Source organism: Echinops telfairi, unplaced genomic scaffold (genome assembly GCF_000313985.2).
Source record: "Echinops telfairi isolate 266 unplaced genomic scaffold, ASM31398v2 ScPeMD7_31;HRSCAF=116, whole genome shotgun sequence".
Lineage (NCBI taxonomy): Eukaryota > Metazoa > Chordata > Mammalia > Afrosoricida > Tenrecidae > Echinops > Echinops telfairi.
The window spans coordinates 26,356,727-26,374,943 of record NW_022103928.1 but is presented as its reverse complement, the minus strand read 5'-3'; the positions used below and the strand labels follow the sequence as shown (position 1 = coordinate 26,374,943).

Here is an 18,217-nt window from a genome sequence, read left to right as displayed (position 1 = left end):
AGACCTGTGCATGTAGAATTCTTTATTTTAGTTACTGAAGCAAAGTCCTATGTTCACAGGTCTGTTAACCACTCAAGGATATAGATTGTGTATTCCCAGAGCTTAGCCTTTTGGGATCTGGTCTGTTTGATCGGTAGCTAGAAACGGAATTGAATTGTGTCTAGGAACTCCCTTAGAATTGTTGTGACTATCTCCTAGGGCTCCTTCATAGGCTCACTCATCCTATCAACAATTTCTAAGATTCCACCGTGACTCTCGGTAAGTCAGTTAACATCTTTGGCTTAAATTGTCCATCTCCGAGCACATGTGGGAGGCATCCAGCCATGGACTAGATCAGAAGCAGACAGCCTGCTTTTTGGTTCAAGATTTACTCTGAACTGACTGGGTATCTTTCGGTGAATCACCTCACTTCTCTGAGGCTCTCTTGTTGGTAAAAACAGGGTGATCGTGAGGGCCAATGGGCAAAGGTTGTACAGATAAACTGTGAAGCACCCAAAGCCCATCTTTTTAATGACGAGTCTCCACGCACCCACAGTCCAGATGAGGATCCTTGCTCACATTTCTGACAGAGCCAGAATGCACTCTCCATACTGTTTGGAGATAGCTTGTCTCCACCTCACAGTTCCTAGGACTACCCTCCCCAGAGATCTGGCTCCAGGCAATGAGAAATATGGACACACAGCTAGGAAGCCCACTGATAGGATAGAAACTGCTCCTCACACTTAAGCGGCACTTAAGCGGCACTGACAACTTTCCAAGGTTCCTTCTCACCAAACCCCTCATTCAAGCCTTCCTGAACCCCACTATTGAGAGCAGGCTAGGATCCCTGCCCCTAGCTGACAGACAAGAAGCTCTGAAAGGTTAGAAGACTTGTCCAAAGTTATGTGTCTCTCTTGTCAATGGAGCTATCAGTTAAAACTCCAGTTCTCCCAACTCCCTCAGTATGATACTCTCCCCTACACCCCCCTAGCTAGCTCAGAAAAGCAAACGCAACAGCTGAGTGGCTTGCAAAACCTCAATAGAAAAAGAAAACAGGACTGTCATCATCACACCGATGGCTTACAAGGGTGCCCCTGTTACTGAATGAACTCCTCCAGGAAGGGACAGAGAATCACTCACTTAGCTATCATAAGTAATAGGGTTTCAGAAACTTTAAGTAAATTGTAGCTCTATTCCTACATTTGCACAGCATTTTATGCCTCACAAAATCCCCTAGAGTTCACTTTCCACCCTTTTCTAAACAGAGGGACACAGATCCTTGAGAATATAGACACAGACCCAAACTGGCTGCCCAGGACATGCAGGATCAGAGGGCCACAGAGAATCACTCAGCGAGAGCTCCCCAACCTCCCTGGATCTGAAGGTCATCTTTCCTTTACTGAGAGCAGAGGCTGGGATAGTGCCTTCTTCCCATGTGGCATGGTCATCTCAGAGATCTCCGGGGACAAGAGAAGAATCCTAAACCTTGCCTAGGCATGGCCACAGCAATCCCTGCTTCTAAGAGCAAAGGTATGCCCAAAAGTTAGGGGAAGAGAAATGAGTGAGAGAAGCTGAGAGGCCCTAAGCATTCTCTCAATGAACGGACTCTCCTTCATACATAAAAAATGAAGCAAATGTTTTCTATAGGTATTCTGTTCGTCCACCCCTCATCAATGTTTGAGAATCCCTTCTTTATTTTTAGACTTCATTCTCAATTGCTTTTGGAAACCCTAATGCTTAAAAATTTGGTGTTTCCTTTTAAGGATTAAGATACTTTTACTCTACCGTCGTCATTGAGAAATATTTTTAAAATGTGGTAAAAGTATATCTAACAAAATATTTACCAACTCAACAATTTTCCCATGCACAATTCCATGACCTCGATCATGCCTATCTTACTGTGTCGCCATTACCACCATCCATTTCAAAACCCTTCCACTGCCTTTAACAGCATCTCACTTAAGCAATGACTCCTGCTTCCCCTCTCCCGCCCACCCCTGGAAATCATTCATTTACTTGGGTCTATTTCATATAAATGGGATCATAGATGACTTGTCCTTTTTTTTCTCAATCTTTTCATTGAGGGCTCATAACTCTTATCACAATCCATCCATCCATCCATCCATCCATCCATTGTATCAAGCACATTTGTTCATTTGTTGCCATCATCATTCTCAAAATATTTTCTTTCTACTTGAGCCCTTGGTATCAGCTCCTCATTTTCCCCCTCCCTCTCTTCCTCCCCCTCCTCATGAACCCTTGATAATTTATACTTTTTTTTCATGTCTTACACTGACCAATGTCTCCCTTCACCCACTTTTCTGTTGTCCAGCCCCCTGGGAGGGGGCTATAGTAGATCATTGTGATCAGTTCCCCTTATCTCCCCCCACCTTCCCCTTCCCCTCCTGGTATGGCTACTCTCACTATTGGTCCTGAGGGGTTTATCTGTCCTGGATTCCCTGGTGATGACTTGTCCTTTTGTGACTGACTTGTGACTCAGCAAAATGCTTTCAAGGTCCTTCCATGCTGTGGCATGTACCTAGAACTCATTTAATTTTATGGCTGAGTAACATTCCACTGTATGTTTGCTCATTCATCTGTCCATGGACGGGTCGTTTGCACCTCTTTGCTAAATAGTGCTGCAAGGAACTTGAATGGCCAGGTCTTTGTTGTGTTGCCTGCTTTTGATTCTTGTAGGTACAGATCTAGAACTGGGAATGCCAGACTATTAGGCAGTTAGTTCTCTGTGTAAATCTGTGAGGAACTGCAGAACTGTTTCCTTGGCAGCTATACCATTTCACTCTGTCACCAGTGCCAAGAAACGTTCTGGCCATACTGGTTCCAAGACAGATGTGCTTGTTCTTGGGCAGTCCATGGTCCTTCCATTATTCTTCGCCAGCACAACTCAAATGCCTCCATTTGAATGTGTCTCTGAGTTCATACCAACACCTGCTGCCTTCCATTTGTTACTGTCTGTTTGTTTTTTACTTTATTCTAATCATGCTAGGGGAGGGGAGGTGGCGTCTCTTGGTGGTTCTGATTTGCATTCCCTTAATGACTAGTGGTGCTGAGCATTTTGCCATGTGCTTGCTGGCCATTTGTATGTCGTCTTGGGTGAGATGTCTACTCAAGTTCTTCACCTAATTTTTGATTGGACCGTTTGTCTTTTTCTTGCTAGGAGTTCCTTATAAACTCTGGATATCAGATTTTGACAGATGTATGGTTCTATTTAGGGAGCTTTTAGAATGCAAAGATGGGAAAATTGCTTTCCTAAAAACATCTATTCTTCTGTTCGTTTGGATAATTTTTAAAACAGCCTTTTAAATGATCCTGTTTTACATGATGTGTCATTTTCAAGCCACCTTCAGTCTCTTTCTGAAGCAGGAAGCCTATAAACAGAAAATTGTAAACACACCTAAATCACACCTCAAGTCATAAAAGTAAGAGAAAAGAAAATCTATACCTCAAATCTCTACAACGTTCTGCCCTGAATACTTAGTGGGAGTGTAGGTGACGTGCCTGCTGCTGTACTACATGGGAGGCTGCAAAGAAGGGTGCACTGGTCTTGCCCCGAAGGAACCCAGAGTCTGGGGAGGACCCAGTGAGAGGCACAAGCTAAAGGGCAGGTGGTAAAGGACGGTATGTGAGGAGCTATGGGAAGGTGCCCCTCACTACGCCAGGAGAAGTACTGTAAAGAGGGCTGGTGGTGGGGGGGTGTGTGTGGAGGGATCAAAAAATGAAAAAGGCGGTTCAGCTTGGAGTCTGAATGTCAACTTCAGAGATTCACAATGCCAATATCAACCTTGAACTTCGAAAAGTGTTTGTTGCCCAAGAATTGGCAATTTAAGACTCCCATATAGTCGTTATTTTCATACTCTCTTTGCTTTTTGATGACAGGTTTTAGTCCTGTGGGCATAGTTCTGCTTTGGTGCATGAACATCATTGGAAGTTTTGTTCCATCTCCAATCCTCAATAATGTCCAGACACTTAAGTTTTAAATCTGTATAAGTTACCAATCCATGCATCTCAGTCTAAGAAGCTGTCGTATACAGGTATGCTTTCCTTTTCTCAACAGTGCTTTAAATTCTATACCATTGGCTAAATGAATGATACTATTAATAGGACTGTCATATGCCTGAGGAGGATTATTTATAATATTTCTCAAAAAGTTGACAAGGATGTCTCCAAAATGGACCAGGGACATATATAAACTGTAGATATCTGGTGCATTATAAGCTCGCACTTAATAGTAAACTTTAATATGAGAACAATTAGTTCTTATAACATGGCCCTACTCAATGTTTGCCCTCACTAAGAGATCACTGAAGATATGGGTACTTTATCAAAGTGCCATGAGGAAATCAGATGGTGTCTGGGGACTTAAAGCCTTGTCTTAAAACAAGAAGCCATGGTAGTGAGGTGTCAGCTAAGTCCACACAGAAGAAGCACACCAGTCAGTGTGATCCAAGGATTGTAAATTATAAAATCCAAGAGCAGAGGAAGAAATTCTATTAGAGCTTAAATTCTAGGCTCTCCATTTACAGAAAGATATGGATGACAGTGAAAGCCCAATATCCATTTGTGGGGTTCCCACATGCATTAAAGCCTCTGATGAATGCCCACTCCTCATTAACCAGGGATGTGAATAATCTTACTATAAGACAAAATGTATTGAAAGGTGGATTACTCCTGATGTAGCTAGGTGAAAATTTAACACCTTATCATTTGTCCTCTCTTTTGACCTATTTTAAATTTTTTCTAGTTTTTATTATTTTTGGCATTCTTTTGGATTGATCTTTTTCTGTGTTTTATTTTGTTATTTCTGGTGGGTTTTTTAGTATGGCTTTCTTTATATAAAACCCAGGACAGGTAAATCTATAGAGACTGTAACTGGATTAATAGTTTCTTAGGGTTACAGCAGGGGTGGGTGAGGGGATATGGGAGCTAATAGTAATGGGTACAAGAATGACTAGCATGTTCTAAGATTGGTTGTGGTGTTGGTTAAACAATTCCTTTGTATATATTTAAATCATTGTATTGTATGGTATATGAATTATATGCCAACCAACGGTTTTGTTTTTTCAAAAGTGTATGTGAGGAATGAAGTGTAAGATGTGGGATACACGATTTCCCAAACTGGAAATAGAAACCACTTGTGTTCTTATGTAAATCATGGGTAGCAGGTATCCTTACATCTTTCCGGTTTCAGACTTCTGACGGAGGAAACCTTTGACTTGTCATTCTGGCCAATGACCAGCCATGCTGAGAAGGTCCTCTACTTCACAACCACTGGGCTTCTAACGCTCTGCTGGGTCTTGAGGCTGTGTATTGAATGGTGAGTTTCTCAGTGTTTTCTGTGCATTGGCTGTCTGCGGAAGCCTGTGGGTCCCTTCTCAGATGTATGCAATGTTCACTACACATAAACGTGCTAAACCAAGTACATAGCATCACACAGGAATTCCATGATTTAAAATACTTAAAATAACCATTGAGTTATGTTTAACATATAAGACTAATGTTGGTTAGCAGTAGATATGCTTCTTGGAAATAATCAAATGTAGGGACCGTTCTAATATAACTACCATGATTTTAAAGGTGGGATGAGAGTAAGTGGTATTTAGGAGTATGCGTGGCATCTTCAATGTGTTTGAACACGATCGGTGATGACTGTTATTGACGACAAAGTTGCATGCAGTGCTTTCTCTACTCTCCTCTGCCGTCTGTGTCCATAATTGAGGGAGATGCTAAGTTTCACTTAGAGACTATGAAACTGAATATTAATTTCTTTCCCATCGAAGTTCATGGACCCCTTCTCCCATTTCTGCAATCCTTGAGTAAACGGCACCTTCTCCCTGCGATCTGCCTTGTGGGCCAAGAGGAGGTTCACCTGAGAGCTGGTTGCTACCTGGAGGCCCAGCTTCACCATTCTGGCTCAGGAGGAAATGGAGCGTACTGCTAGGAGCCCACCACACACTCACATGTAAGCCTTGTAGTTGTTGCCTATCTTCTGGACCCGGATGTCATACTTGGCGTCAATGAAAGGCTCTGCTGTGGCGTAGGTCTGGGTGAGGGCCACCACACTAGCGATGTCCTGGAAATCATAGTGGTTTTCCACTTTGACCTAATGTTGGAGGAAGACAGAGCGGGAGAGACGGAGATCAGGATACACACTGAGGAGCTAGAAGAGCCCTGAGCCCTGAGCCAAACCCATCAGGGTACAACTGGCATATCACCTGCTCCTTTCCAGGCCCTTTCTCCTGGCTTCCCTGCTTAGGCCCAGAGACCACACCTTGCTGAAAGAGGCCTGGGTTCGCAGCACCTGTGCCTCCAGGAGGGGCCAAAACATCTACTTGGAAAGACTTCATCAGTATCAGAGGCAGAAGAACTGCCCCCAGGTGAGCTCCCTCTACCACTCTCTCCCAGAACCTTCTTGGCTTCAATCATTACACGAGAGCTCAGCAGACTCCTCTGCCTTACCTTGCCCATGCCCGAGTGAGCATGGCCAATCTTCACCACAACTGGGAATGTGGGCAGTGTCAGCTGGAAGCAAAAGAGACAAGGAATGAATTGGTTAGAATGTGCCCATCTCTGTAAAATCGCACCAACATTCTTATTGGGAATGCCCTTGGGAGAGTCCTCTAAAAACTATTCTAATCTACTTACCTTACAAACGAAAAAACCTGGGCCCATAGCATGCTGCTATAGTCTAGAATCAACTTGGTGGCCGTGGGTGGGTACAGAGGTCACACAGCATCTTAGTGGCAGGGCTATAAGAACCCTGCTCGCCTAGCTGGTACTCACTATATCTTTACCATGCATGCTTCAATCTTCTCTGCTTTAGATAAAACCTGGGAAATACTGGCTGTCAGCCAGGGAGATCAAGAACAAAAATGCATCTTTAAAGGAGTGACTTTCACTAGATATAAATTATAACTCAAAAGCCTCACTTTACAAAAGTACATCTTTGGGCTCTTAACTGTCTCTCTCATCAGGTCTCTCCCTGCCCTCCACATGTCCAGCTTTCCTGGCTTGAGCCTAGGCCTCCCCTCCCCCTTCCACACTTTCTTCCCTGCTCAGCAACTCCCAAACCCACTGTGAAACATGACAATATGCCGTGGCCTATTTTTGCCCAACTATGGGGCTGGAGTAGGAGCCCTGGTAGCATAGTGATTGTGGGTTAGGCTGCACCACAAAGTTAGCAGTTCAAAACCACCAGCAAGCTCTGAGGGAGAAAGATGAGGCTTTCTACTCCTGTAAAAACTTAGTCTCGGAAACTCCCATGGGTAGTTCTATCCTGTCCTATAGGGTCACTATGAGTCAGAATTGACTAGGTGGTAGTGAATTTGAAATTTTTTTTAAATTGGGCTGGCAAAGGGCTGATGTAAGAAGTCAATATGTTCATCATTCAGAAGAGATCCTTAAGGGACTCAGCTTTACCTTGAGACAGCCATGTGTTAGTAGAGAAGCAATACAAACTAGGGATGTTGGGCTAAGGTTAGGGTTAGGGTGAATGCATTAGCCCCAAAGAATCACCCTTCCCATGGCCCTGCTACCCTGAATGTGCCGATCCTGTCAAAAGAACCAGCCTTCTAGGATGGAATTTCTAGATGTTGCAAAATGACGTGAAAGGGCACTAGGCTAGATGTCCAAACCAACTCACTGCCATTCGGTCAATTATGACTCAAAGCGACCCTATTGGACAAAGCAGAACTGCCCCTTTGGGTTTCCAAGCCTTTACAAAGCCTCATCCTGCTCCCAAGGAGCGGCTGGTGGGTTCCAACCTCGGACCTTGTGGTGAGCAGCCCAGCATGTAACCCACCATGCCACTAGGGCTCAGGAGCTCCTCTTCTGGTCCTCTCTGCCACCAACTTCCTGCAAGGCACTTCACTGAACCAACTACCTCCATCAAGTGAAGAGACAGGCTGGCCTGGAAGCTTTTTATACTCTCTTCCAAGAATCCATAGGCTCGAACTTGGTCAGGTCACCAAGTCTAGTCTCATCTTCCTCATTCAGACGTGCCTATCTTTCAATGTTCTTCTTTCTAGGCATCACGAGAGCCATTAAAATGAAAAGACGTCCTTTGGAGGAAGGAATGCTGGCCCTAAAAAGACCAGGGCCCCATGCGGGCCACTCTGCAGGAGAAAGAGGAGGCTGCTTCTACTTCTGTGAAGAACTGCCTGACAGGGGCCCTTCTCCTCTGCCCCATGGGATCCCTGTGAGTCGGAATTGACTTGATGGCGCTGAGTGGGTGACTGAGGCCAGGCAGGGCCTTGGAAATAATCTAGTTCAACCCTATTTTATGGAGGGGGGAAAAAAACCCCGAGGCCCAGAGCTAGCAAGTGCCAGCCAGGCTTGGAACCCGGTCTCCTATTAGACACCCCCAGCACTGTCCCAGGGTCCCATTCCTATCTGGAGTCCAGAACCCGAAGGGATCCCAGCACCATTGTCCTCTGTTTTCCAAGCTGCCCCAGCTTCTCTGTCATGTCAAGGTTTCCAGAGAGCAGTGCCCTGAGATAGAAATCAGGTGTCCCACGACTCGGAGAGGGCTTTGCGGCCCCAGGGTTTATTTTACGCCCCACCAAGGACACAGGCCGCAGCCATCTGCAGAGGCTGAGGCTCTGGGTATGGGAACGGGTTTCTAAAGCCCTGGCTCGTTTCTCTGACATCCCTCCCCACCCCCCTAGCAGACAGAGCCAAGACACACACACACCCCAACTTTCTCTGTCCTGTTCCATTACTGTTTGCTGTTGCTTTGGAGCCTCATAAATAGGGCATTGAAAACACTTCCTGCAGCTGAAAGCAGCCCTGAGTAGCCGGTCTCATTCCCAGTGTGTGGCTCAGCGAGGGGTCCGTTCTTCTCAGTCACTGTCTCTTTTGCCTGTTGTAATTCTGCCTGCCTCTCTCTGACGCTGCCGCCGCCCTCTCTCTGCCTCTCCTCACCCATGCTCCTTCTGCCCGGCTCACAATCGCGGGGTCACTGTGCCCTCCTGCATTTGTCGTTGCCACGCTGTCTTCTCGCCGTGACACCATCCCCTTCCGAGCCTGGGCAGGGGGCCCCGGGGCCTCCCTCCTGACTTCCCTCTTCATCAGCCCGCCAGGGTCTTGCAGCTTCAGGTGGCCTAGCGCCAGGGAGGGCGGAGCCCACTGGGGCGGGTTCGGTGCTGGGGCCGCCCCGTCAAGTCTGGGGCGAGGGGCGCGACGCGTTCCGAAGGAGTCCTGGAGGGTCTTTCCGGTCCCAGAGACCCCACAGGCTCCGGCGCCAGCCGGTGCTCTGCGGTGTCATGCCCCGGGGCCCCGGGGTTGCGCCAGGCTGGGCGCTGGTGCTGCGATTGCTGGCCCTGCTCCGGCCCCCCGCGCTGAGCGACGCGTGCAGCTGCGCCCCCGCGCACCCTCAGCAGCACGCCTGCCACTCTGCGCTTGGTGAGTGCGGAGGGGGTGCGGTAAGGGGTGCGGTGGGGGGTGGGCAGGGGCGGACGCCCGCCTGGCTCGTAAGAAACAGGTGCTGCATAGTCTCCATGGGGGTGGGGGAAGGGAGGATACCCCCGGGAGGGCCGCCAGTGACGCCAGAACAAAGGGTCCCTGGAGCTGGCCAGTAATGACTCTAACCCCCTGGATGGGGGGTGGGGGTGCCCATGGTGATAGCGGTGGCATGCATCCTAAACACCCTGCCTGCCTCAGTGTCCAAACTTGCAACTTGTTCCCACCACGTTCCCATACCAGAGAACACCCTGTGGCATTCCTTGCCCCTCTGCCTGGCATGCCCTTGGCCCAGGCAAACTCATCCTCATCCTTCAAGGCCCAACTCAGAGATCCCTTCTCTCTTGAGGCTTCCTGGCTCTCAATTTACCTCCTCCGTGTTCCTATAACACCTCTGTCCTCCTGATGTCCCCTTTGGTGTTCTTTACACTGCCTTCTCCACTAAGGGAAGTGTTCTGTGGGAGGGGGCCCTGTCTGAGGTCCATGACAAGCCAGGCCCAGGTCATCAACAGTGTTTGACAAATGCCGAAATGCCTCGGGATGGGATGCTCCTGTGCAGTCAGTCTGTTTTTTTAAAAAACTTATTATCTATGCACTAACATTAAGTCTGAGCCTCTGAGACCCCAAAAGGCTCCCCACCTACCAACCCCCTGCAGCACTGGGCCCTGGAGAACTTGAGCTCTAACTACTTATTACTAGGTTCAAAACAGGCAGACATAACTGAGAGACTGTAGGGCCCTGGATAGGCCTTCGGGGTTTAAAACTTTGAGCTACCACCGCCATAGAGGTGTTTCTCGGACCCCGTTCTCACATACAGCCCTTCTGCCCACAACCCAACAGAACTTAAGCCAACAACTGCCCCCACGACATCCTCCAGAGGTCCCAGTGTCTTGTATGACCCCCATCCCAAATGGACAGCTCCCACTGGCTGTTGAAGGTACCATCTTTTCCTGTGCAGTGATCCGGGCCAAAATCACCAGTGAGAAAGTCGTTCCTGCAAGTCTAGACCCTGCCGATACCCACACAATGATCCGGTATGAAATCAAACAGATAAAGGTACATGGGGACAGCACAGAGCACTCACCCTCTTGGGCTGGTGGAAGGCCTGGGATCTCTGTTCTGGGAGGGGGTGGGACTGGGTGTCAGGTGTTGGGAACAGATGCTGAAATGGAGGCAGATGAGATCTTAGGAGCTGGGCTCAGGGAATCCAAGTGACAGCACTGGATGGGGCCACCTAATCCCACCCATGCCTGTGCATGGGGCTACTGACGGCATCTCCTCTCTCAGGGGAATGACCTAAGGTTGAGCGTTTTTTAAAGAGAGCAATGGCCCAGCAGGACCATCTGTATGCACCAAGCCCCAAACTAGTTTTTTGCTTAGCTTGTTAGATGGAGAAATGAGACTAGGTGGCCTGTAGAAATCTAGAGGACACTCATTGAGACTATACTGTGTTGCCTTCCAGATGTTTAAAGGGTTTGAGAAAGTCAAGGATGTTCAGTATATCTATACACCTTTGGATTCCTCCCTCTGTGGTGTGAAACTAGAAGCCGGCAGCCAGAAACAGTATCTCTTAACTGGTAAGTTCAAGACCAGCCACAGGGCTTAAGAGAGCCTGCCCTGTGGAGGGCAGCCAGCAGCCTTCCTTGGGCAACAAGCTGAGGCTGTGGCATTTGGTTAGGCATAGAAGGGAGCTTTGTTAGTGACAGACAAGCTCCTGGCTGCTGGGACAGTCTTTGAATTGGGAGGAGCCTTGGTCACCTCCCTTCCAATGGAAAAGCCCTCACTACAGTGGCTTGGTCATGGCTTCTGCATTGTCAGGACAGGTTGCTCTCACAGCCTACGGCAGCTGGTTCCATTTCCAACACTTCTACTTGGTGTAAGTCTTTCGTTTATCTTCAGCCAAAATCTGCCCCCTTTAAGTCACCCTTTGTGGGTTCAACCCTGCCCTCTGCCCCATGAGTGCACCCCTGAGCTGGTGGAGCCCTGCGAACAACAGCTACGTCCATCCTAGCTCGAGATCTGCTTTCTTCCAAGTTGAACTCTTGCTTAGGAGCCAGGGTTCCCAGGCACCTTCCCACCCTGCTTCCTGCAGCCCAGGGCCCAGAGCTGGACACAGTCCTACAGAGTGCATCTGACCCTGACAGAGTCAAGGAGGCCCATGTATGTGGACACACACTCCCTATTACTGCCTGTGGCCCATGTTTGCATTAGCAGGGTACAGCCACATCAGGTCACACATACTCTTGGCTCACAGTGAACCTGTGTGCCTGACTCACAGCCCAGGTCCAGTCTGGGGACACGGCAAAGCACAGGATTATGGGAGCCTTCGTGGTAACATGCTTCGGTCTCCATAACCTTAGAGACAGAACCGTGTCTTCCCCATGCAGAATTTCTTGGGCCCAAACAGTTAAAGGCCTGAGCAAACACAGGGCTCCAGAGGTGAATGCATGACCTGCTCACGTGTTTTGGAATTCAGGGAAAGGAGGTACTCTGTGTGGTGGTACATGACCAGGGAAGGCTTCCTTATGTAGGTAGGCTCCAAACTGGCCCAAAAGGGTTAAAAGATTTAGCAAGAAGGTGGGAGAACTAGAGGTAGAATTTCACCATCCCTCACCTATTCAGCAACCAGTGAGCCAGGCCTGGAGCAGGAGAATGGGGGCTCAGGGAAGAGTCACATTCCTCAAGAGTCCACAGTCCAGTCATGGCTTCGGGACCTGGTAGACATTGGAGCCCACAATGATAGGGATGCCCCAGCTCTTGGGATGGGAATTTAGACTGGTCTGGGGAGCCTCTGGATGAACTGAGCGCCCAGTTCCTAGGACTAGCAGGCTGGGCCTTTTGATGCTCAGTTATCCCACCTCCTTAGCACCAGCCTCCCGTGTCTGCCCTCTGCTGAGCACTACGGCTCCTCAGTGGCATCAGGAGACATGTTCTCTGCTCTCAAGGACATTACGTTCTACCCGAGGGTGGGTGTGGGGAGAAATGATGAAACATACACCTACCAAAAAGTCACACGTGGCCCCCAGGCCATTCAAGAGAAGGTATAAGCTCCTTCGCCTGGTGTTGAAAGCCCTTTGTGACCTGAACATCACCTGCCTCACTAGGTGTCCCCTGTTAGTGACACATCCCAACCCCTCACTTCTAAAGCTGAACCGAACTGCTTGCATTTACATAAAGTGTCTGGCTGGGTTGTGCTCCCCCACCTTCACACAAAAGAGGCCCAGTGGCCAGGAATGCATCCTCTCAACTGTCTGGCAGGGGAACTCCCACCCATTCCCACAAGGCCCAACCCCAGCCTCATCTTCTCCTTGCTCACTGCCCCATCCATACACCGAGAAAACAATGCTGTCCTTTCTTCTTATATCAGAATCACCAAATAGTATAAGTTTTGCCTACTCTTCTGTCTACCCTACTAGTCTGTAAGCTCCCTTGGAGCAGAGAGCCTGGCATCCTTATTTCTGTATCCCTCATTTGAGGCCATATTAGGTGCTCAGTAAGCTCAAAGGGCAGTGTGGGCTCAAGGGAAATTGAGGGCCCAGCAATACTGCCAATGGTCCTTGAAGGAAGGGAAGGAGTGAGTTAAGTAAAGAAGGGGGACATGCCTATGAGGAATGGGAAAGACATCTGAGGAGTGGGAGACTGGCCCGGGAAGGGCTGGCAATGGAGAGGGACCTCTTATTTTCGGATCAGCTTCTGTGGGCCCAGAACTATGCTGGGAATCTTACGGAGATTCTCTCATTGGCTCTTCACAACTTTACTCTTCTCATTTCCAACTGACGAGGTATCCTGGCGCCCCAAAGGACACACAGTTAGTAAATGACTTCTAGAAGAGACGGACACCCTGACCAGTCTGACTTCCAACCCTGTGCTTGTGTCTTTTCACTAAGGTAAAGGGAAGGACTTGGCATCATCAGTTCCCACAAGCCTACTTCATGCAAACACAGTCTATTCCTTTTCCGGCTAGAGAGATTATAAGGGTTTGTCTGGTCCATTCATTGAGCTCCATGTGCCCATTGTCATCAACATGTCAATGAAAAGGCTGTCCTCTGGGGCTTTTCAAGGGCCTGGGTCCTTGGAACCACAGGGGCCAACGGTGAACCTGACAGAAAGCTATTTTCCATTTCCTCTTGAAGGTCAGGTCCTTAACGATGGAAAAGTCTTCATCCATCTGTGCAACTACATCGAACCCTGGGAGAACCTGTCCTGGTTGCAGAGGGAAAGTCTGAATCATCATTACCATCTGAACTGTGGCTGCCAAGTAAGGAGCTGTCCATTCCCAAGGCCCTTTGTGTTGGGGAAGAAATGTCAATTTTCTTTTTTTTTTAAAATGACTTCCTTTAGTCTTTACAAGGAATTAAAAAGTTCCACTTAAAGGTGAAGGAATTAAAGCTCTGGGAAGGGAAGTGACCTGCTTGAGGCCAGCAGTAGAGTAAGAATTCTTAGGTCTCTCTGCCTCCAGAGGGGCCATCACCCAAAGCCTTTGAGTTGATTTGGACCCAGAGTGACCTTATGAAGGGTTTCCCAGCCTGGCAATCTTTCTGGGAGCAGCCAGCCTCCTCTTCCTCCTGTGGAGCAGCTCGTGGCTTTGAACCACTGACTCTACAGTTAGCAGCCTACCCCCCAGCACCACAAGGGGTCCTGGAGAGATGCCATGAGGGGGACAAAATGTCATGGGGGAACACGGAGGGAAGAGAAATCAGGGGGCCGTTTGGAGACTCAGGCTTCAGAAACCAGGAGGCAATTGAGAGGGGTTGAGAGGGTGTGTAAAAGTCTGAGAGGCAGTAAGGGAGAAGAGCACCTTCACGTGTAGGGCACACTTCTCACTTAGATGTTGTGTGGCCATGACTCTAGATCACTACCTGCTATACAGTGCCCTGCGCCATCTCGGCCCCCAACGAGTGCCTCTGGACAGACTGGCTACTGCAGCGGAAGCTCTACGGGTACCAGGCCCAGCATTATGTCTGCATGAAGCATGCCGATGGCACCTGCAGCTGGTACCGGGGCCACCTGCCCCTCAAGAAGGATCTGGTGGACATCCTCCAACCCTAGGGACCAGTGTTCTGAAGACCAAGCCAGTTCTTCTCTGCAGATCTCTGATGGTCACCACTGCCTCATCACCGTGGATGGTCTGCCCGGGCTAAGGCAGGGAGATGGGGCGAATGACAGCTTGTATCCAAGACTTCAGCCTAGAACTTAACACGGGAAAGGTCACTTGACCTTTCTGCCCTGTCTCCCCTGCCTTCCAGCCTTATTTAGTCTAGCGTGTGCCTGTTACAGAGAGCTTCCCCATGATTCTGGCTCAGTGCATTTGCCAAAGCCAGGACCATTCCCTCTTCTCCCCAAGATCGTGTGTTTTCTTTTGACTGAACTGGTTTGATAAGGGAAAAATGGCGAATGTTATATATATGAGATGGTGTAGTCTTGAAATGCACAGCATCAGAAGGTTCTGGACAGGATCATCAGCAGGCTGATTTGGGGAAATGAAAAGAACCACATACTATGTGTCCCCTGATCCTCCAAGACACTTTCATCTGTCTAGGGGAGTGACTTAGAGAAATAGAAGAGTCACTCACTACACCATCTAGAAGGATCTAACCATCCTCCATGCCCATGCTGGAGTCTCCCAACACCTTTCCTGGCAGAGGCCCCACCCAGTGAGCTCCCACCTTTAGACAGGAGACTTAGCTTTGGACTCTCCAGGCTAACGCTCCCCACCACTGTCCTCGGCTGATACCCACATGGCTTTGTGCCTATCTCGTTTAGACAGTAGACATCTACGAGATTCCCGATGCCATTGCTCATACTGCTCAGCTCTTTACACACCCGAAGCCTTCCTTTTGTAGAATTTGAGTCTCCCTTCATCAGCTTTTGGCACTGTAGCAAGATCTTCTAAGGGCCTCTTTTGAGGTCAAATGTTGGGTTGAGGACAAGACAGAAATAACATAAGGAACCTTGCAGGGGCAGAGGATAGACTTATAGGAGGGGCCATTACTTTACAGTTGCAATTTTTTTTCCAGCGGCCAGTGCTGTATATAAGTCCCAGCAGGAAAAAAGTCAGCTCTGACCCCCCAAGGAGCCAAGCCCCACTTTTGGCCCAATCCCCTCACTGCTGTGTTGTGGATGCCCTGACGTCTCTGGGCAGAAGCCCCTAAGGGCTCCTTGAATTCTACACGGCTTCTTAGCTTGCCTGCAAGGGGAGGCCCTGGTGTTGGCCTTAGGGATTCATTCAGGACAGGGGCTTAACATTCCATACTTCCTCCTAGGTTTGGGGTAGGGGGGATGAGGCGCAGGGGGGTGCGCCAAGGATGAAGGAGCTCGTTCTTTGAAAGGTCCCAGGTTGCTATTAATCATCTGTGTATGTCTTGCTGATGAGCAGAGTCATGGCTCATGAGGCGGGGAAAGTGGGCCAAGTGAAGGTCTCTTTTGGAAATGGGAGTTGGAGGGAATAAAGATCATCTCTGTCCCAGCGTGTAGCCCTTGGAATTCTCTCTTGGCAGAGAGCCTCCTCCCCTGGCAGGTGCAGCAGGATCACAGCTAGATCACACAGATCCTGGGGCAGAGGATGTGGGAACGGGTGGGGGTAGTAGAGGAGGGAATTAAGAGTCCCAAGTTACCATGGAAGAAAGACATCAGCATAACCTCCTTCCCAACCAACCACAACCGACACCTTTCTGCGCTCTCTGATGTCCTGAGGTGACCTCAGAGAAGGCACGGTGTCACCCCAAGCTTTATCACAATCACAGGGAAGCCAAGAAGTGGAAGAGTCTGGTGAACAATAGCAGGAAGAACACGTTCCACCTGAGGCAGATGCCTTAGGCACCTTTCCAGAAGGTTATTACTTAAGCATCCCCTTGATTTAGTAAGTTCCAGCTGAGATACACTGGTGAGGAGGAATTATGGCCACCTGACTCTCCTCTCAGAAAATGACACACGCCGATGGCGTGTCAACAGGCCAGTGAGAGACAGCAGAGCTAAAGCTGGAACGTGTGTGCGTGCGTGCAGCCGTGGGAACTTCTATTTGTCGGTCCAGAGTTTTGTTACAATCTCTGCTGGATACGCTGCCCTTGTTTCTGCTCCTCCCTATTCTGTCTCCAGGTTTTGAAGACAAGCTAAACTCCAGCCACACACGCCCCAGAAAGCAGCCCCACACTCCAACCCCACTGGGGTCTTTCCAGTTGGGATGCTGAGGACTTCATCAGACCCCCATTGTCACTGTGTGGCCAAGCTCGGAGTGGAAGCCCCCCACTGAGCCACTTACCATCTCTTTGTGGTTGGGGTAGTATGTTTGCTCAATGAGTGGGAATTTCTCTCCTCCCAGTGTCTTGGAGATAGCCACCATCTGGGCAAACTGGAAAAGATAAGCGCGTGCTCAGTGACTCAAGGGCAATCTTGGACGCAGACAGACAATCTATCAACCCACCAAACTGATATTTATTGAGCACATATTTGCTTTGTTGGGGGCTTTGTGCTAAATACTTTGTGCTAAGTAAAGGAGGCGCACAATCCCTCGCCTCAAGGACCCTTTGGTTTACCTAGGGAAAAGAGAAAAGGTGAACTAACATTCATTGAGTTTCTAGACCCACTCTTCATGGTATTGAATTCAATCAGATCACATCGGTCATTGGGTGCTCTCTCGTCTTCATTGTACACACGCAGCACAGAGAGGCTCGGTAACTTGTCTACAGTCACAGAATTGCAAAGAGGTCAGGTGGGCTCAAAACTTGGGTCTCTTGACCCAAGAGATAATACCAGGAGATGAGCTGGACAGACAACATGGGGCCAAGTCCTGGCCATTTAATTGCCTGTTACAGGGACAGTAGCTTTTCTCCTGTACACAGCATGGTGTCTTCAGTGTTTGAGCACTGATGCCATACTTAGAACTGCTTGTTCTACAGGCAGATTTAGAGCAACTGTACCTGAGGTCACCCGATTCATCACAGTAGCAAAATGACAGTTAGGACACAGCAACGAAAATAATTTTATGGTTGGGGGTCACCACAACATGAGGAGCTGTTATCAAAGGGTCGTGGCACGAGGAAGGTTGAAAACCACTGATTTAGATGGTTATGGTAAACAGAATAGACAGACTCAGTGTTTCTGGAACTTTTGGGCTATCCAAAGACTGAACTCAACAGGAGAAGGTCCAGTATGAGAAGGGACAACAGCTCCATGGTGAGGCGGGGAAATCCCCAGAAGTATAGTGGCAGTGTTAAAATGACTTTGGTAACATCTCTCAGCCCCTGTCGCCCACTCCTTCCACCCCCACCTCACGTTCTATAAGTGAAGGTACTGAGACCCAGAGGTCACATGCCCAGGGCCCCACAGTAGCTGAGCTGGATTCTCTGTATTTCTTCAAGTTGCTGCCTCTCAGGTGCTACATACATCATGCTTGTCCCACCAAAAATACCCAGGACTCCTACAAACCCATTCACAAACCACTCACATCCCCATCTCCAGCAGCTGGGCGGGGGTGGGGCGCATGGGGGCGGGGGGTGTCGGGGAGGGATCCAGCATCTTGTTTCTAGTGCTACTTGGGGTTCACACACTGAGTCACCTAAATCTGGAACCGCAGAGAGAAAATGATACCTACTCAAACCCGCCTCTATTTCCCAGCGAAAGGAAAGTGAGAACATTTCCCCAAAGCTCATGCCCTATTCTCTATAAGGGATGCTGGCCTGTGTGCCCGTGAGGGTGGGCTGGGGAGGGTTCGTCAAGTTCAGAACTAGGTGATTAGAAAACTGGTGGTGTCCTGGTTCAGGTT

At 48.9% G+C, this 18,217-nt stretch overlaps 2 protein-coding genes across 2 annotated transcripts in view; one reads left to right on the top strand and one right to left on the bottom strand.

Moving 5' to 3' along the window:
• SYN2 (synapsin II) overlaps positions 1-18,217 on the bottom strand; it is a gene marked incomplete at its 5' end in the record, with an annotated part of 47,048 nt that overhangs the window by 19,520 nt on the left and 9,311 nt on the right. Inside the window, 3 exons of the mRNA XM_004702386.4 lie at positions 5,958-6,100; positions 6,457-6,519; positions 16,715-16,804. Of these exons, the coding sequence (XP_004702443.2) occupies positions 5,958-6,100; positions 6,457-6,519; positions 16,715-16,804 (296 nt within the window). The remainder of the gene's footprint in view (positions 1-5,957; positions 6,101-6,456; positions 6,520-16,714; positions 16,805-18,217) is intronic.
• On the top strand, positions 9,225-14,862 carry TIMP4 (TIMP metallopeptidase inhibitor 4). The gene is made up of 5 exons (XM_004702385.2): positions 9,225-9,399; positions 10,415-10,512; positions 10,919-11,033; positions 13,590-13,714; positions 14,308-14,862. Exons 1-5 carry the CDS (start codon positions 9,261-9,263, stop codon positions 14,503-14,505), a joined length of 675 nt encoding a protein of 224 aa, XP_004702442.1. The 5' UTR covers positions 9,225-9,260; the 3' UTR covers positions 14,506-14,862.